Source organism: Miniopterus schreibersii (assembly GCF_964146895.1).
Source record: "Miniopterus schreibersii genome assembly, chromosome: 13".
Taxonomy (NCBI): Eukaryota; Metazoa; Chordata; class Mammalia; order Chiroptera; family Miniopteridae; genus Miniopterus; species Miniopterus schreibersii.
The window spans coordinates 51458134-51479275 of NC_138113.1; the positions used below are offsets into that span (position 1 = coordinate 51458134).

Consider the following 21142-nt stretch of genomic DNA (forward strand, 5'->3'; position numbering starts at 1 on the left):
AAGGCTCGGGCTGTTTGCGCTTGGGACGTGTGCTCTAATGAGCCCTGGGCACCTGGGGCGAGGGCTCCAGGTGGGCACTGCCCAGGCCCTGTGGGAAAGGCCGGAGCTGGAGGAGCGCCAGAGCGGGGCTCACTATAGCTTGGCACCTGGGGCAGGACTCCTGTTTCCCAGGTCCTCACAGGGATTGAGAGAAGCTGAAAGAACATCGAGACAGGATTTCTGAGTCCCCTTTGCCGTGGGTCGAGGTCAGCTCTGCCCACTGTCCCCAACCTCACCAGCTGCATTTCAAAGAGAAGATAAGTAGGATGGTGCGTTTTCAGTGTCTTACTCCCCCCACCCCCACCATTTGCATCAACGTGTCATAATGAAAGCTACTCTGGGTACAGCCATTTCCTTGGGTTTGATGTCTTTCCCTGTGACAAAGTCCCATGTCCCTTTCAGAAGTGGCTGCGGGGAGAGGGGGCTATTGTACATAAGTGACCTCTCGGCCCTCGCAGCTCGTGGTCAGAAGCAGGACACTCATCTACAAGTGTGTTCTCCCTGTATCGTGAGGCCGGTCTCATGTTATAGGAGGTGCAGAGGCTGAACCTGGGAGAACTAGACTCAGACAGGTGTGAGCCTCTGTGTCCCCTACTGACACGAATGGCACTGGGACGCTGAAGAGCAGTTAACACAGCTGATGGGGGATCAATACAATGGCTTCAGCCAGAGCCTCTGAGAAGCGGCCTGCGGGCGGGGCCCGGTTCTATGGGCTTCTCTGCGCACCCCTCCCTCTCATCGGGCAGCAGCCCTTGAGTCAGCAGCAGAGGCGGAGCAGACACCGCAAATGCTTTCATTTTGAGTGTTTTTTCCTACTTAAGTCGAGGAGGGAACAGGGAGCGGGAGTGAAATAGTGAACACGGCAGCTCAGGCCCAGAGGCCGTGCAGGCCCGGCGGAGAGGAGCTGCCACCATGCCCATGCCCTTCTCTTTCAGGGTTCAGTGGAGATCAGAGCGGGTGGCTGAGAGGTCAGCTGCTATTGACACCAGAGCACGTGTCACACTGACACCTAAGGCGAGGGGAGAGCCGAGGCCAGGGTGCATGCCCTGCCTGGCCTGCAGGTGCCAGGTTGGCTCTTGTTAGTGCAGAGGGGATGAGAGGTGCCCGCTCCATGAAACAGCCAGCTGATGGAGGGAGACGCCACCTCGGAACCCATCCCACAAGGCACTGCAGTCCGTTTCCACAAAACCGGGTTGGACACAACAGGCGTACGACAGAGTCCAGGCCAAGACACAGGCTGTCTTCTGGAGCCGACAGTCTCCCTTGAGACACAGCCAACATCTGCACCTAAATGCTAAAGAATGATTTAGAAAGAAAACCCCAGTGTGTACGAGTCACACCCAGATGTCAACGGGGAGAAATCAGTGTGACAGGGAAAGTTAGAGAAAGCTGCTTAAAAGTGCACAGGCCGGGTGCTGATGCCATACCAGGCACTGCTCTCTGGTGAACAGCCTCCTGTCCCTCCTCATGCCAACTTCAGGAGACAGGCTCCAGTCTGCTCATGGGACTGATGAGGAAACTGAGGCTCGGTGAGAGAATGTGACTTGTCCAAGGACATGCAGCTGGTAGTGGCAGATGATGATTTCAACTCCGGTCCATCTGACTAGGCCTATGCTGTTGACCAGTTAGAATCTGAGCAACTAGAAATGTCACAGCAGAGTCCAGGCATGGGTGGGGTCGTCACAGAGAGGGGCGAAGGGAAGGTGAGGATCTAGCAGTCAAGTAGCAAGTGTTTAGATTTCCATGGCCAGTCACAGCACAGACCTTTACCAAATAAAAGAGCCACCTTCTAAAAGATCATCCGAGGAAATAGTAGATTATTCTTTACTCTGGTAATAGTCAGGGTCTAATGTTTTGTCACACCGAATGATGTCACACTAGAAGTCCAAAGCAGGGCTAATGGTAGTGGCCGGGGTCTTTCATGGGCTGGTGTGTTCCCAATGAGTGAGAGCCAACCCATTTGTAGAACTCAGCAGAGCTCAGGCTCTTATCTTGTGCTCCAAGTTTCTGTTGAGCTTCTTTTTATGGGCAAAGTATCGTGCTTTAGTTCTTAACTCTTTAAAAATTTTAATTTTAAAAAAATTTAAGATTCTATGTAATTAATATTGGCTTTAGCCAGTTGGTGGCTGGGTGGACAAACACATATAGCATTGGTTATGCTGAGCCCTCTGTTGATCCTGAGCACATTTTGATTGGACAAGAAGAAAAGTTTAGACTTGGAAGAAATACTCAGCACGAGGAACAGGTGACCGAAGTTAAGACCACGCAGCATAATTTAGTCATAGATGAAAACTGTCTGAAGAACTGTATTTTATAGGTAACAAAAAATGACCTTGACAATGCTTGACTAATGAAAATTCATTGCTGCTGATACAATTATTGGTAAAATACCTGCATCTGTAAACATGACATCCAGACGTCCTTGGGGTCAGAACAGTGAACTCAGAGTGTCCCTCAGTTGTGATGGAGACTGAGTTGGGCTGGTCCCTGGGCTGTCACTGGCTTTGAGTATTTAGGTGGGCAGGCTGTGGGGTTAGGGGAGCGGGCAGCTTTATGGTGGCCAAAGGCGAGGGGCAGGGCTGTGCCCAGCAGACAGCAGAGACAGGTTATAACAGGTAAAGAGTGAACAGCAGCTTTGAGTCTGGAAATAAGAGACTCGTCTGGACGGATGACTAAACTGAAGTCTTAATTCCTGTCGAAAGAAGTGGGTTTAAACCCGAGGGTGGCAGGGACACATGGGAACATTTTCATGTGAAACGATGCAGTCAAATAGCGTGAAGGCAGGCAGTCTGTGGTTTGGTGTTTGTTTAGACCAAAACAAAAAGGGGTGCTCATGTGAGTGAGCCTTTGATGAGAAGGGGCCACTGATGGGCAGGGGGGTGTCATTTGTGTAAACTGTGTAGGTTAGTATTGCTAGAACTTTCACGGCCAATTTAAACGGGTTGTTCAAGTATATTTTTGCAAGCCTTCCTGAGTTTGCCTTCGCCATTCTGTTGGGAAACATGACTTAAATATTTGGGGGGACCGTTTGCTTGAGTCAACACTGGGGGCCCTCATGTTTGTACCAAGAGAAAACTTAAAGCTGCGGGAGCCATGAGGGATGACTGAGACAAGGTTTAGTGCTGCCAGGTTAACAAGGCAGGTGCAACTCTAGAGGGAGGTTACAGGACATGGGATATGCTGTGGCCTTTGGGGGACAGGCTGGGCCATGTGGCGGCTAAACCCAGGACTCCCCGTGGTTTAGAATGGAGCCTGGCTGATCACAATGGCCATGTGCTCTGATGTAACTGTACCAGCGGACACGGTGGAGAAGCCATTGTGTGCTGGCCCCACCCCAGCCCGGACAAGCGGGAGCTCTACCCTGTCACCAGGGAAGAGCCACCGTGTTCTCTGAGGTGCCAGAGGGGCTCAGGCACGAGGGGCGGCCACTCACGTTCTCCCTTTTTCCTGCAGTTACTTTAGAGCAGTTCTCGCTGGCAGTGGGGCGCTGTCCCGACCAAGAGGCCCGGGCTCTGCTAATGAAGGTAGGTTATCACGCGGAGCGCCGGTTTCCTTAACGCTGGCAGGTTTGACTGCCCCGAGGAGAGCTTCATTTGTACAAGCAGGAGTAAATTTATCATCTCTGGATTTTGTGCTCGGCGGGGATAAACTTGTCATCGACGGGGAGGAGGGTTGCCGGTTAATGAGCACAGCCGTGTCCGTGGAGCTCGGAAAAGTGACAGGAGAGTGGGTGTCAGCCACTAGCGGGAGCCTATTAATTCTCCGGAGGGCCCAGTTGGTTCTAGTTAAGCTTCTCCGACAGAGTCTTGATTCTTTTAGCAGATTTATGAGGCTTGGCCAAGTTCCACGACTCTCGCCGTACTTGTTAATTAAGACAAAGGAGTCCATACGCTCAGTGTCTGCCACAGCCTCACTTTTCGTCACCGTGGGGAACGCTACACAAATGAGACTGTTCGCATTCACCACTGGAAAGAGAATCTTAGGTCACAGATTCCTTGACCTTGAGTGGAAGACAGACTTCTTTTTTCTTTTTTCTTGGAAACAGTGCTTCTCTTTCCTTCTGAAGGAGCGAGAAGCACAGGTGGGGTGTGACCTGCGTTGTGGCTGGACGCGCAGGGGAGCCCGAGTGTGGGAAACCTGGCCAGCGGCCGGCGCGTGTTTAGTAAAACTTGGTCTCTGAGGCAGAAAACAGGACATACCAACAAATCACAGAGGTGCATGTGTGCTTTTCCCCTCCGACTAAAACTCGTGTTCTCGCCTAGACACTGGGCTTGGACGGACCCGCAGGCACACGCATTTCCGTGATGTCACTGTTTTCTGCGGCCTCAGGAAACCATTTGTGCCAGGAATTCCGTTTCTTTACCTAAACACTGTGCCAGGTGTCCTCTGACACTAGAAGCGAGTGGAAAAAACAGGGTGTCACTCAGGGATTTTCAGCTCATTTGCCTAAGGTGATATTTCTGGTCTGTATTTTTGTTTCTTGCTTTCATGATGTCAAATCTTATATAAAGACGTGCTGACACCAAATCTATTGGGTTTGTCTGGAAGACCTGGCATAATACACCCACTCTGAATCTCGGTATTTTGAGGTTATCCACACTTAGCTCTGGTTCCCCACCCTGAGGCCCATTCCCCAAGGATCTTTAAGGTCAGGCACAGCATGTATTTCAGTAGCCTTGGAGCAGCAGTTGAGCCCCAGACACCTCTTTTCCCCCATCACTTTTCAAGGTGACAGGGACACAGAGCCTTTGGCCCTTTCTTCCTGTCCTGTCCAGCCTTGTCTCCTGTCATTTTCCCGTCTGTACTGTGCTGTGTGTGCTGAGCACACTCCCGTGTGAACCTGCATAGAGGGTTCATGGGCATCTCAGGGGCCTGGCGTCAGGGGACCAGCCCTCGAGCCCTAGGTCTATCCATCTGGGATGTGCTTGTCTGCAGTGACATTCAGTGTTCATGTCCCCCGTGTTGGTTTCTCTAGAGTGTGAGACTGTGGCAACCGAGGATGGTGTCTGTGGGCGTTTTCTCAATATTTGCAGATATTTGAACAGGTTTCATCAAAGCAGTTTCACTGAACAAAGACTTGTGCTCGGTTCAAATATACTGAAACTATTTGTGATTTTTTTCAGGAGATTGAGGTTTTAATGTCACATATTGGAGCGCGCCATGTGGGTGTGAGAGGGGTGTGCAGGATTTCTGTAGCTGTTATGTGAGAGAACTTGCTCAGGGTGACAGTACATCACTGTGTCGCGTGTATGTTTACTGGGTAAGCTACTCACGTTGCAGATTACCTGCAGGCACACTTAAATATTTAACTCCACCTCATTGGGTGAAAAGTGGTTGCAGGCAAAAAATGCTGATCTGGATCAAATATGATGTTTTTAAAAATAGTATTTTGTGTGCATGCTGTTGGGCCCCTCCATTGTCAGATGCGATGGAGACCTGCGGGGGGTGCGCTTTATGCCGGCTGCAGACAAATTGCAGAGGTGAACACGAAGCTGTGCCTCCTGCTGAGTGAAGCTGTGCCTCCTGCTGAGTGGAGGTCAGATACCCCTGGAAAACTGGACTCACAGTCTGAGACCTTGGAGATGGCAGAGGCAGGAGCCTTCACCTGCTGACCAGGAAGAGCAGGGAGGGAGAGAAGTGGCTCCGCACCATTGCACTTGAGTTAGGTCCCTGGTCCTGGAACCAGGACCAGAAGGTGTCTGGACCCTCAGGCTGGGCTTCTTCCTGGAGCCTCCACCCACTCCCTGCCACACCAGAGCCACAGGGGTGGTAAGGCTGTGATGAAAGCACAGATGTACTGCTGTGGTAGGCTCGTGGAGTCACTCTTGGCTTGCTGTCAAGCACACCCGTTTGCAGAGATGCCATGGACAGGAGGGAGCTCGCTTCTCCATGACTCAGTTTACCCATCTCCCAAGTAGAGGCCAAGACTCTAACCAACTTCGAATTCTCCCACCCACAGCCCTGCCAAGGGGCTAGGGCAGAGGTGCTGAGGGGCATGACAGCTGTCACCAGGGTTCGCCTTTCAGTGAGATTTTCCCACTATTTGAACCGTACAAAAGATTCAGACTTTATAAATTACTTCTTTGACCCTGTTTACTTTTCATCTACACATGTCCTTATTTCTTCACTCATTCATAGTTCTACTGGCAGTGAATCTCTTCAGTCCCTCACTGTCACACCCTGCAGAGTGCACCTCTCTGTTGTGACCGCATCTCAGCAGGTCCCAGCCCCCCCCCCCCCCCCGAGCCACAGAGCCATGGTTCAGTCTGTGACTCTCCCCTGCCCTGCGGCTGCCACACCAGCTCCAGGACATCGATTCATCCTTCACAGCATCGTTCAGTCACCCTTTCTCCTCCGTCCCAGAACAGAGCATCTGGGCCTGTTCACCGGGGGCAGCGCCTGACCCTACACTGCGGGACCCAGGTGTGGCCTTGGACAGGTCCCTGTTCTCTGTTTTAGCCCAATGTCCTCTCTGGGGGCAAAAAGTGAATTAGATTACTCCAGAGACCCTTCCAGCATCCACACTCTACGTCTGTGCCTGAACATCGCCAGCATCCCTGCGATCCTAGACATACTTGAGATTGAACCCGCCTGGCCCTGACTACCTGCCTCTCTCCTCCAAATTAATGTTCTTGAGGCCCCATGTCCTTCGTGCCCCTCCCTGCATTAGTTTCTAGCCATAACTCCTCTGTCCTGTGGAACAGGGTGATTGCAGAATGTGTCATCTAAACCTGGACTCTTGAGAGTGAAAGGGGGCACCATTGAAATGAAGCCTGGAGGCTGGGCATAAGCTATGATTGTGGGCACACCAGGGCGTTTGGTTAGCCCCATTCTGAGCCAAGTCCAAAACCCCTCCCTTGGTCAGAGTCTGCCTTGTCTGCCGGGCTCCCAGTGCCTGGCCCAGACGCTCCTGCCCCCATTCCGGCCAGAATTGTCTCCTCTTTAAAACTGTGGGAGGGGAATTGTCAGGCAGTCTGGCCTCTCAGGGGGTCTGTAATTGGACAGTCATTTTCTGAATCAAATAGAAATGACCAACTTCCTCATCTTGGTCTCGGAGTTTTTCACGCATCTGGCAGCAGCCACGGCCAGTTCGGGTGGGAGACAGCAGCCCCAGTGGGGATGCTTCTGGGGATGAACCTTCCAGAGGCCACACCTGCGGGGCTCCCTGCCTCCCTTAGAAAAGCAAGTAGGATGTCTGGGGTGGGGAGGTAACCCTGATAAGTGCTGCTCCCTGGACAGGCGACAAGAGCAAGTTGAAGGAGCTTTGGCTGATCTCCAAAGAGATCAGAACTGGAGCAGGACAGAGACCCAGGGTTGGCCCTGAGCAAGGCTTTCCTACCCCAACGACGCTGAGCGAGTGCCTGGCCCATTCCCGCTGCGCCCGAGCCTCCGGCTGGAGACCCCTGTGGTAGGACCCCACAACACACCCCTTCTGCTGTGGAGAAGTATCGAGAACTGAGCTGCCTGTGCGGAAACAGCACCGCCTGGCATCTCTGCTCCCCAGACTGCGGGCTTGGGCAGGGCTGTCTCTGCTGCAGCAGTGTCGGTGACGGTGACGGTGACGATGCTCCAGCCGGTGGCAGTGGGATGCTGGCAGAGGGGCGGCTGCCTGGGGCTGGTCTGCGGGCACACGCAGAGCTGTTCCAGTTTCTGCTGTCAGCCTGCTGGCACGTGCAGGCCTGTCGGGGAGGGTGGGCACGGTGGCCAGGTGCGGAGGCCCAGGTGGGGGACAGCTGCCAGACAGTCCCCAGGAAGCCCCTGCCGACGAGGGAGCGGGGCTGGAGGCCTGCCACACGGCAACGCTGCCCCAAGAGCAGAGATGCTGGGCGGGTGTGGCCGGCAGGATGCCAGGCCGCGCGCCCCAGGTCCCCCACCGCTGGCTTGGCCATACTGAGCCCTTTCTCTGTCTAATGATGTTCTAGGAAATTGGACACACCTGAGTCCGCCTTGAAACCAAAAGTCCCCAGTGAACAACGTGACACAGCCCCTCGGTCCTCCAAGTTTACAAAATACGACTCCTTCCTAGACCCAGGCGTTTCTCCCAGCCGAGGGGAAGCCTGCCTGTTGCAACGAGGGCTCCCACAAAAAAGAAAGCGGCTTCACCCCCGCCTGGGAATGGCTGCGTTTGAGGGGAAAGAAAATTTTTCACATGACCGCTCCACTGGTTCACCTCCCCTCAGAAGGTTTAGACAAACCCCACAGGCCGGTTGTCTAGTGTTCCCTAAATTGTCATTGTCACAAAGACTCTTTCCACTTCGCTGCTCCCACAGTCTTCGTCAGCACCCACTCCCTCCGCATAGCTGGACCCCAGGAGCGGGGTTCGTCTGTTTTTGTGCTTTAGAGGGGGCCTCGGCCTCTTCATTCTGGTGGGGTGCTCACCATGCAGCCCTGGCTCCGAGGCAGGCGCTGCAGGGGACTGTCCCTGCCTCACGGGTGGCTGGCAGCGGCAGTTTGAGCCTGTCAAGTGGGGAGGTGGGGTTTTTCCCTCTTTCCTGCATTCTAACTGCTCTTCCTTTTCTCTGCGTGTGTAGGTGGTAGCTAGTTTAGGCACCAAACCCAGCAAGCCGGTACTTAGTTACAAGCACCTCCCATCAAGTGCAGGGAGGACTGTGACCTCTGATGTCCTCTTTCTACAAGTGGCTCTTTCATGCCCATGGACCCCATTGTGACCCCTGGCCTTTGAGAGGGTCCTGGGCCTCTGAGCAGGAGGCAGGGGCCAATATCCTGTGTGTGCACCACACATGCCCACAAGCCACCACTCAGCCATGTGGGGCTGGTCATGGGATCTGCCTCCCACACAGAAGAAGAGGGTTCTCATCTGGGGTTTGACTGCATTTCCAAACCCAGTGCCGGATGAGCAGTGTCACCGCTGTTGTGGCTCCTGCTAGCCCAGATCATGAAGGGCGCCAGGGTCCACGAAGGTGAAATCCAGTCCTTACCTCCTGTTCCTTTCCTGCCGCCGGCTCTGCTCCTTGCAAGCTAGAGCCACATGGGGAGAAGTGAGCATGTGGCAGACAGTGTGCCTAAGTCATTTGATGAATGTTTATTGAATACTTCTTATGTGCCAGGAAGTGTTTTCCTAGTACCTGGCTCACGTGAAGAATATGTTTCTTGTTTCTTTTTTCACTTTATAAGGGAAAAGAGGAACAGTTGACATATAAATCAAGTTTCAGACCTAGTCTTCCAGTAATAAATGTTTTTCTCTTACTCCTGTATCTCTGTGCCATTGAGGCCACGGCATGCCTCCGTCCCCTCATCTCTCACAAGTTCTCACTGTGTCAGGGTTCTGCAGGGCTCATCTCAAACCACCCGTCCAAAATCTCAGTGACAGTCCTCCCTCCCAATGAAATTGTTATTTTGGAAAGGAATCTGGGGTGCATAGGACTAACTTTCTAAGTTAAAGGAATAAATACCTAATGGTAGAATTTCAGGCTCCGCACTAAGTCAACAAAAGAGTGACTTTGGTGGCTGTCTGCCACAGTGCCTCTTCAGAAACATTTGTACCTACTATTTATACCTCTTCAGAAACACAATACCTACTATGTGCCAGGTATTGTGCTAGGCACTGGGAGCTAATGTCAGTAAGACCTGGCCCTCATCTTCAGGTAGCTCCCCAACTAAAAACCGGAACAGGTACTTCATTGCTCCCCAATAAGCAAGCACATGGGAATGGGCTGAGTGCTGAGAGAGAGGGAAGGTAGGTTGCTAAGGGAGCGCTCATCTAGGGTGCCCAGCTCAACATGGGTTTAGAGCAGCCTTGCCGAGGCAGAAGCATCTGAACGAAATCTCTGTGTCTCTGCAGGAAAGTAAATTAACCAACAGTGTAGGCTCCACTGTGCTTACTGGTGGGGTCAGTGCGAGAAGCCATACTCTTGAATTTTCCATTTATAGAGAGTTTCAGGTGCACTCATGCATGCCCCGAGAGCCGGCTGCCAAGCAAGCGACCCAGACAGCTGCCTTTCCAGGGGAGGGGTGCTCAGAAACGACCATTCTTGCTGTGCTGTGCACATTTTTCCAACATGCTATAGCTGTCTTGAAATTACAGCATTCAATATTCCTCCCTTTAGCTTGGAAGACTTCCCTGACTTCTAGAGGTTAATGTCAAAATCAGGTGTCTCTGCGAGGGAACCCAGCAGAAACCACCGTAGGCTAATAGCTTCTCTAGAATGTTTTTGAGAGCATGGTGTCCAGCCAGGGACCAGGGATAGAGAGTGAGATGGGCGCTGGGGCGTTAGGAAGAGAAGGCACAGGGATTTCTGCCCTGCTCTCGCAGCCTGAACTTCATCCATCTTCACAAAGCCCTCCTGCCAGGGGAACTACACCAGTGTTTTTCCAGGCCAGACACCATCAGGTGCAGGCACTGCCTGTGTCTGGTCACCCGAGAGGAGCAAACAGTTACAGGGATGGATTGCGGCATATGTGGGACCGTTACACCTACTCTGCTCTCGACGCTTCTTTATCAAGCATCAGAATGAATATCTAAGTGGAGAACTAGCTGGGGAGCTGAAATCCCGGGGCTCAGAAAAGCAGTGAGCTTCCCTGAGCATGGAGAGCCCAAGTTCTGGGGTTCCTGGCCCTGCAAGCCTGGCACAGGACACCTGGAGGGTGCCCCTTCCTGAACACTCTGCCCCCCATTTCCTCCATGCACAGCTGTAGGGGGCAGATTCCATTTCAGGCTGTTCTAGAAGACAGGTGGAGGGCAGGTGAAGAAATTGCTTGAGACAAATAAGAAAATTAGAAGGATTTGGTGAAAGCCACCTGTTGGAAACAGAGCAAAATTTGTCCCTAAGGGGACTGAAATTAGTGAGAGAAGGGGGGCGGGGGCGGGACTGTCAAGATGCTGAAGTGCTCAGGAGACTTCTTGTGAGTGACTTACCTAGAATTGGGGGCATTCTATCAGGGAGTTTCAGGGACAGGAAGGACACTTAACAGAATTACCAAGTAGCTGAGGGATAACAGATTTCCCTGCACACAGTGAGGGGGACGTGAGCACTAAAGTCACCTGGGAAGTCATGCTGAATGGGCCTGCTCAAGGCAGTGGAGCGCGGCACTCAGGCAGCTCCCGGCTCGCCGCCAAGCACACCTGTGCTCAGATTGAAACCTGGAAAGGTTTTCCCATCCCCCCACTTTTAATCTCTGTGTTTATGGTTTTGTAGACAGCATGTAATTGGTTCATGTTTTTTACCCAATCTCTGTCTTTAATTGTTGCATTTAGAACATTATATTTAATATAATTATTGATGTATTTAAACTTAAGGCTGCCATTTGATGTTTGTCTTCTGTTTGTTCTCTGTGTTCATTTCTGTTTTCCTTGCCTTACTGTACACTACTTGAGTGGTTGTTTTTACACTATCACTTTTATTTATCTATAGCATTTTGTGGTACATCTCTGTGAATAGCTTTTTTACCAGTTCTAGTAATACCTAGAAAAATTTATTATGCACACTTTAATCAAAAGAAAGCAAAAGTAGCTATATTAATATTAGAGAAAGTAGACATCAGAGCATAGAAAATTACTACAGACAGAGGGAAACATTACATAATGATAACAGGGTCAATTCCCCCAAGAAGATACATATAGCATTATTAAATATGTACACAGCAAATATCAGAGCTGCAAGATATGTGAAGCAAAAACTGATAGACCTGAAAGTAAAAACAAATACACAATTATTGTTGGAGATTTCAACCCCCCTCTCTCAACAATTGGTACAACAAATAGACGGAATCAGAACATACGGAAAAACTCAGCACCATTGACAAACAGGATTTAATAGACATTTATAAGACACTCCACCCAGTAACAAATTACATTATTTCTAAGTGCCCACTAAACATATACCAAGCTAGACCATAACTTGGAACATAAAGCAAACCTCAAAAATTTCTTAAGTTTCAAAGGAAATTTAAAAGTACATTGAACTGGATGAAAATGAAAATGCAATATATCAAATGCATGGAACAGAGCTAAAACAGCACTGAGAGGGGGATTTATAGCTTCCATGAAATGGGGAAAATCTTTAATCAATAACCTAAGCTACCACCTAAAGAGCCTAAAAAGTGGAGAGCAAAATAAATCCAAAGAAAGCAGAAAGAAGGAAATAATAAAGACAAGAGCAAAGATCAATACAATTGAAAACACACACACACAAAAAAAATAGAGAAAATCAATGAAGCAAAGAGTTGTGTCTTTGAAAAGATCAATAAAATTGATAACCCTTAACAAGACTAACAAAGAGAAGACACAAATTACTAATTAAGAATGAAACGTGATATCAGGACACAACCTGTAGACATCAAAAACGATATAAGGAAATACTAAGAACATTCTACACACATAAATTTGGCAACTTATATGAAATGGACCAGTTCCTCAAAAACATAGATTACCATACTCAATATGAAATAGATAATTTGAATAGCCATAGAACTACTAAGGAAAATGAACCTGTAATTTTAAAATTCCTTAAGGAAGAGAAAAATAGTTTGTCAGTGCTTAACTGCAGAATATTTTTTTCCCCCCAAGTAGCTTCTGGAAAGTCTATAGTTTCACTAATCACACTTTGGGAAATATTGGTATTTAGCATTTTAAAAAAGCCCAAGATAGTGGCAGAGTAGGTGGATGTTACACACACCTCCTCTCAGGACCAAACTGGAATTACAACTAAAATATAGAACAATCACCTTGAATAACCAACTGAAGAATAGCTGGAGAGAAGTCTTATAACCAAGGATTTACAGAAGAAGCCAAAGCAAGACTGGTAAGAAAGAGAGAGATGTGAAAAGGGCGGGCCCCACTCCCACGGGTGCCAGCTGAGATTCTGAAGGGATATCTCAACTGTAAAGATTTTCCTTGAGAAGTGTGAGGTCTCAACCCCAAGCCAGGCTTCCCAGCCTGGAGCACTAGAGCTGGGAAGAGGCACCCACATAATATCTGGCTGTGAAAATCAGCAGGGTTTCTGTCTACTAAGGAGAGACAGGAGTCTGCTGGAGAAACAGGCATCCTCTTAAAGGGCCAACACACAAACTCTCATTTGCAGCCACTCACCCTGGGTGACAACAGATGGAGGGCAGAGCAGACTAGAGTCACATGAGGAGAGACTAGGGTTTGTGGCTCTGGGGAGAGAGCTGAAGGGACAGCCACCAGGATCCCTGAACTGAGTTCTCCCACACTGCATATGCCATCTTTCTTGGGTGGAGCGTTTCCCTCCATATGGTATCAGCCTGGGGGAATGCAACAGGCCTACACTCTGGACTTCTCTGTCACCCCACCTAGTAGAGCTTGAATCCTGCTGAGGAGTCAGCTGCCTGGGACAGGGTGTAGAGGTTTAGGCAGACTCAAGGAGTGTCGGTGACTGAATGGTGTGACTGTGGGGCAAGGGCCATTTCCCCCACTTTCCCTGACTGATGCTTCCCCCTCATGGGAGATCTGCTAACCCCACTCTCCATGCTCCTGGTGGCTCAGTGCTGCTGAGGTCTGGACAGGATCCAGGACAGATTGAGTTGTGTGGCTTTGGGTGGGGGCCATTCCTCCCACCTTCCTCAAAGCTTTACTCTCAACTCCCCCTCAAAGGAGGTCCATTAGTTTCACCCAACTCTCCATGGCCCTGACCTGCTGAGATTGAACTCAGGGAAAAGTCTGGGAAGACTTGAGTTGTGTGGCTTTACGACGGGGAACATTTTTTCCTCACGTGCCTGATTGGTATAACACCCTTCCTTCACACAGCCAAATCTTGTCTGTTTGGGCCTGATAAACTCTGCTGGCTTCACCCTGACCCCACACCACCACAAAGGTGTGCAAGCACCCAGTGGGTGGCAACTAGACCTGGTATACCCTGGGACATTTGCTGAGTGGCTTCAAACCCAGCACTGGCACTGAGTTTGAACCTATATCCATCTGGTGAACACTTGTTCCTACCTGGTGACTCACTGAGAACCTACCTCATGCAACTTGAATACCACCAGAGGCTATTTCAGTGACTGAGCCTAACAAACAGCTGGCATCAGAGGAAAGCATAGGCAGATCTTGGGGTGCCTTGAGAGTTTTGCTGACCTGTCCCTGGCCCTGATGCACAGCTTGATTCTTCCCATGTACACCAGGCCCAGCACAGGCAGCCACAAGCAGTGGATTTCTTTTTAGCTCCAAATGGCTTGCCCAGGGCCGGTCATAGGCAGTGATGGACATTGGCCTGCACCAGAGCCCCTCCCAAGAGGCCAAGAATCAACGTACCCATAGGCCATCTTCAGACAATATCAGAGCAGGATCCAACTAGCTTCACAAGTGGCATATCCAAAGGGAGATCTTGGCAGGTACCAGACCCTGCTGAAGTGAAATTTTTAAAAATGGAGATAGTTTAATGGGTCTTTGGTACAACATATATATGCTGTCTATAAGAGACTCGCCTCAGAATGAAAGATAAACACAGACTAAAAGTAAAGGGATGGATAAATATATTTTATACAAATGGAAAGGGAAAAAAAGCTGGGTAGCAATACTTATATCTGACAAAATGGACTTTAAAATAAAGGCTATAGTAAGAGATAAAGAAGGACACTACAAATGATAAAGGGAGCAATCCAACAATAGGATATAACCCTTGTAAACATTTATGCATCCAACATAAGAGCTCCTAAATATGCAAAGCAAATCCTGATGGACATAAAAGGAGATATTGGCAGTAATACAGTCAGAGTAGGGGATTTTAACACCCCATTGCCCTCAATGAATAGATCTTCCAGACAGAAAATCAACAAGGAAACAGTGGCCTTAAATGACACACTAGATCAGATGGATCTAATTGATATCCTCAGAACATTTCACCCCAAAGCAGCAGAATATACATTCTTTTCAAGTGAACGTGGAACATGTTTGGATACAAATCAAGTCTCAGTAAATTTAAGAAGACTGAAATCATATCAAGCATCTTTTCTGATGATAAGAGTATGAAACTAGAAATCAATCATAAGAAAAAAACTGAAAAACACACAAAGACATGGAGGCTAAATAACATGTTACTAAGCAATGAATGGATTAACAATTAGATCAAGGAAGAAATCAAAAGATACCTTGATCCCAGCTGGCATGGCTCAGCTGATGAGCATTGACCTATGATCCAGGAAACTGGTTCAGTTCCTGGTCAGGGCACATGCCCGGCTTGCAGGCTTGATCTCCAGCAGGGGGAGTGCGGGATGCAGCCAATCAATGACTCTCATCATTGATGTTTCTATCTTTCTCTCTCTTCCTTCCTCTCTCTGAAATCAATACAGACTTTTTTTTTTTTTTTTTAAAGATACCTGGAAACAAATAAAAATGAGAACACAATGACCTAAAATCTATGAGACATAATAAAAGCAGTCCTAAGAGGGAAATTCATAGCATTATAGGCCTTTCTCAAGAAACATGAAAAATCTCAAATAAACAATCTAACTTTACACTTAAAGGTACTTGAAGAAGAACAACAACCAAAGCCCAAAGTCAGTAGAAGAAAGGAGAAAAAAAAAAAAAATCAGAGCAGAAATAAATGAAATAGAGTCTAAAACAATAATATAAAAGGTCAATGTAACCAAGAGCTGGTACTTTGAAAAGATAAACAAGATTGACAAACCTTTAACAAGACTCATTGAGAAAAAAAGAGAGAAGACCCAAATAAAATCAGAAATGAAAAAGTAACAACTGACATCAAAGAAATATAAAGGATTGCAAGAAAATAATATGAACAACTATATGCCAAATATTGGACAATCTGGATGAAGGATAAATTCCTAGAAACGTATAATCTTCCAAAACTGAATCAGGAGGATTCAGAGAATATAGAGATTACAACTAATGAAACTGAAGCACTAATAAGAAAAACTCCAAACAAACAAAAGTCTTGGAACAGATGGCTTTGTAGGTGAATTTTACCAAACGTTCAAAGTTGGAACAGAGGGAACATACCTCAATGTAATAAAAGCCACATATGACAACCATGCTGCCAACATCATACTCAATGTGCAAAAACTACAAGTATTTCCCTTAAGGGATGTCTGCTTTCACGGCTCTTATTCAACATAGTACTGGCTGTCCTATCCACGGAAATCAGACAAGAAAAAGAAATAAAAGGAATCCAAATTGGAAAGGGAGAAGTAAAAACTGTTATTTGTAGATGACATGATACTATATAGAGAGAACCCTTAAAAATCCACCAAAAAAAACTACTAGAACTGAGAAACGAATTCAGTGAAGTAGCAGGAAACAAAATAAATATCCAGAAATCAATTGCATTTTATACACCAATAACGAACTATTAGAAAGGGAAACCAAGAAGACAATCCCATTATAATTATATAAAAAAATAAAATAAAACATCTAGGAATAAATGTATCCAAGGATGTAAAAGATCTGTACTCAGGAAATTTTAAGACACTGAAGAAAGAAACTTAAGAAGATACAAATAAGTGGAAGCATATACCATGTTTATGGATAGGAAGAATTAACATCATTAAAATGTGCATACTACCCAAAGCAATTTATCGATTCAGCGTACTTCCTATCAAGATACCAAAGGTGTATTTCACAGAATTAGAACAAATATTCCAAAAAATGAATATGGAACCACAAAAGAATAGCTATAGTAATCTTGTGAAGGAAATACAAAGTTGGAGGAATCATGCTACCTGATATCAAACTATACTGCAAGTCCACAGTAATCAAAACAGCAAGGTACTGGCATAAAAACAGACATGTAGATCAATAGAACAGAATAGAGGGCCCAGAAATAAACTCATGCCTTTATGGTCAATTAATATTTGACAAAAGAGGCAAGAGCACACAATGGGGCAAAGATAGTCTATTCAATAAATGATGTTAGGAAAATTGGACAGCTGTGTGCAACGAAATGAAACTAGACCACCATCATACATCATACACAAGAATAAACTCGAAATGGATAAAGGGCTTAAATGTTAGGCTCAAAAGCATAAAAATCCTAGAAGGAAACATACACAGTAAAATCTCGAACATTTCTTGTAGTAATATTTTTTATATATATTGCCTCAGGCAAGGGAAACAAAAGCAAAAATAAACAAGTGGGACTACATTTTTTCACAGCAAAGGAAACCATCAACAAAATAAAAAGACAACCCGCTGAATGGGAGAACATGTTTGCCAATGGAACATCTGATAAAGGGTTAACATCCAAAATTTATAGTTATACAACTCAACACCAAAAAAACAAACAATCCAATTAAAAAATAGTCAAAGGACTTGAATAGACACTTCTCCAAAGACAACATATAGATGGACAATAGACATATGAAAGGATGCTCAATGTCACTGATCATGAGAGAGATTCAAATTAAAACTACAATGAGATCACCTCACACCTGTCAGAATGGGTGCCATCAATAAAACAACAAACAAGTGTTGGGGAGGATGTGGGGAAAAGGGAACCCTCATGCACTGTTGGTGGGAATGCAGATTGATGCAGCCACTATGGAAAGCAAGTATGGAGTTACCTCAAAAAATTAAAAATGAAACTACCATATAACCCAGCATTTCCACTTCTGGGAATATATTTGAAGAAACCCAAAACACTGATTTGAAAAAATATATGCACCCCTCTGTTCATTTCCGCTTTATTTACAATAGACAAGATTTGGAAGCAGCCCAAGTATCTAGCAGTGGATGACTGGACAAAAAAGCTCTGGTACATTTACCCAATGGAATACTACTCAGCCATAAAAAAGAAGGAAATCTTACTCTTTGTGACAGCATGGATTGACCTGGAGAGTATTATGCTAAGTGAAATAAGACAGTCAGAGAAAGAATTAATGGAGATGAAAGGAGACTTCACTTTGGGTGGTGAACACATAATACAATGTAGAGATGATGTATTACAGAATTGTATACTTGAAACTTATATAATTTTATTAACCAATGTCACCCTAGCAAATTCAATGAAAAAATTAAAATAGCCCTGGCTGTGTGGCTCAGTTAAGTTGGAGTGTTGTCCCATGCACCAATAGGTTGCAGTTCGATTCCTGGTCAGGGTACACACCTAGGTTTCAGATTTGATCTCCAGCTGGGGCGCAACTGATCAGTGATTCTCTACCACATTGATGTTTCTCTCTCTCTCTCTCTCTTTCTCAAATCAATAAACATGTTCTCAGGTGAGGATAAAAAATTTTAAAATTAAAAATAAAGTTCTATAAAAAGAATGCTATAGGCTCCAGAATTCATTGGATAATTCCATTAAATATTTAAAGAAGAATTAACAATTCTACACAATTTCATTCAGAAAGTTCAGGAGGAAGAAGCACTTACTATTAAGTTTATGAAGCTAGTATTCCTCTAATACCACGTCAGACAAAGATAGAACAAAAACTGGAAAGTATAGACCATTATCCCTTATGAATATAGACACAAAAGTCCCTAACAAAATGTTAGGAAATAGAATTCAGCGATGTGTAAAAAGAATTTACTCCAAGGATGCAGGACTAGTTCAATTTTTAAAAATCAATTTAATTGTTTATATTAATAGCCTTAAAATCACATGATTATACCAATTGATACAGAAAAAGAATTTGACGAAATTTAACACCCATTTGTGCTAACAAGTCTTAGACAAATAGGATGCAAGTGGGACTTCCTCAACTTGATAGTGAGTATCTATGAAAATTCTATAGCTAACATCATACACAGTGGTGAAAGGATGAATGCTTTTCCCCTATGTCATAAATAAGGTAGGAATACTTGGTCACACCATCTCATTCAACACAATATTAGAAGTTCTAGCCAGTACAATGGAACAAGAAATGAAAATAAAAGGCATATTTTTTTCAGATCAGAAAGGAAGAAATAAAACATTCCCTATTTTTAGATGGCATGATTGTCTATTTAGAAAATCTCAAGGAATCTGCAAAACAAACAACAATCTAACAAACAAAATATCCTCTAGAACAAAGAAATGAGTACAGCAAGGTCAGAGGATACAATATCAGCATATAAAAATTAATTTAATTTCTATATAGTAGCAATAAACCCCTGAACAGAAAAAAATTTTTTTTAAATAAATACATGTATGACTTCTCAAAAAAATAATAAGGGCTTAGAAATACTTCTAACAGAACATGTGTAGGACTTGTATGCTTAAAACTACAAAATGCTAATCTGCAACAAAATACTGTCAAGCTGGATTCAGCAGCATAATAAAAGGATTGTACACCATGACCAAGTAGGATTTACTTCTGGGATGCAAGAATTGTTCAACAAACAAAAATTGATCAATGTAGTACACCACGTTAACAGAATGGAGGGGTGGAAAACACATGAGTATCTCAACTGATGCAGAAAAAGCATTTGACAAAATTCAGCACCATTTTATGATAAAAGGAAACACTCAGCAAACTAGGAATAGAAGAAAACTACATTAATATAATCAAAGTCATGTTTGAAAAGCCCATAACTAACATCATGCTCAGTGGTGAAAGACCGAAAGTTTTTCCTTTATCAGAAACAACACAAGGATGCTTGTCTTCACCACTTCTGTTTAACATGGTGTTAGAAGTTTTAACCATAGCAATAAGATAAGAAAAATAAGTAAAAGGCATTTGAATTGGAAAAAAGTAAAATTATCTCTATATACAGATGATATGATACTGTATAGAAAACTGTAAAAGATCACACACACACGCACACACGGAGTTAAAGCTAATAAACCAATTCAGCCATGTTACAGGATACAAAAATCAACATGCAGAAACCAGTTGCATTTCTGTACCCTACCATTGAACAGTCCAAAAAAGAAATTAAGAAAACAATTCCATTTACAATAGCATCAAAAACAATAACAATGAAATGCTTAAAAATAAACTTAACCAAGGAGGTAAAAGACTTTTACACTGAAAATTGTACAATATTGCTGAAAGAAATTAAAGAAGACATAAATGGAAAGAAATTCTGTGTTCATGGATTGAAAGACAATAATTTTAAGATGTCAGTATTACCTAAAGCAATCTACAGATTCAATACTATCTCTTTCAAATGCCAATGACTTTTTTCCAAATATAGAAAAATCCATCCTAAAATTCATATGACCTCTGAAGGGACCCTGAACAGCCAAAACAATCTTGAAAAAGAAGAAAAAAGTTGGAGGTTTCATACTTTCTGATTTGAATTTACTACAAAACTAAAGTAATCAAAATAGTGTGGTACTGGCATACAGACAGACATACAAAGCAATGGACTAGAATACAGAGCCCAGAAATAAACCCTCACATATTTAGTCAAATGATTTTCTACATGGTGCCAGGATCATTTAATGTGAAAAGGACAGTATTTTTTATCAAATGGTGCTGGGAAAACTGGACATCCACATGGAAAAGAATGAATTCATTCTCTTATATAACATGATATATACAAATTAACTCAAAATAGACCAAAGACCTCAGTGTAAGAGCTGTAATTATAAAACTTTCAGACAAAAACAGGGGAAAAGCCTCATGACCTTGGATTTGTAATGATTTCTTGACATGATATCAAAGGCAACAACAAGAAGGCGACACATTGGAATTCATCAAAATTAAAACATTTGTGCATCAAATGACACTATCAACAGAGTGAAAAGGCAACTCTCAGGCTGAGAGAAAATTGACAAATTACATATCTGATAAGACATTAATATCCAGAATATATAGAGAACTCCTAAAACTCAACAATAAAAACAAACAACCCAGTTCAAAAATGGGCAAACAACTTGAATAAACGTTTCTTCAAAGACCATCTACAAATGGCCAATAAGTATATGAAAAGATGCTCAGCATTACTAATCCTTAGAAAATAGAAATCAAAATCACAATGAAATAGGGCTTCACACCCATTAGAATGGCAGCTATAAAAAAAATGACGAGTGTCGGCAAGTATGTGGAGAAATCGGAACCCTCATGCGTTGTTGGTGGGCATGTAAAATGGTGCAGCCACTGTGGAAAACAGAATGACAATTCCTCAAAAAAGTAAAAGTAGGATTACCATGTGACCCAGCAGTTCCACTTCTGGGTATATACCCAAAAGAATGAAAGCATTAACTCGAACAATTATCTGTAGCCCCATGTTCACAGCAGCACT

General features: G+C 45.1%; 1 protein-coding gene across 1 annotated transcript in view; it reads left to right on the forward strand.

The window, feature by feature from the left end:
• ACOXL (acyl-CoA oxidase like) overlaps positions 1-21142 on the forward strand; it is a 272425-nt gene that overhangs the window by 223103 nt on the left and 28180 nt on the right. The window contains exon 17 of the mRNA XM_081156817.1: positions 3493-3563. Coding sequence (XP_081012943.1) covers positions 3493-3563 — 71 coding nt within the window. The remainder of the gene's footprint in view (positions 1-3492; positions 3564-21142) is intronic.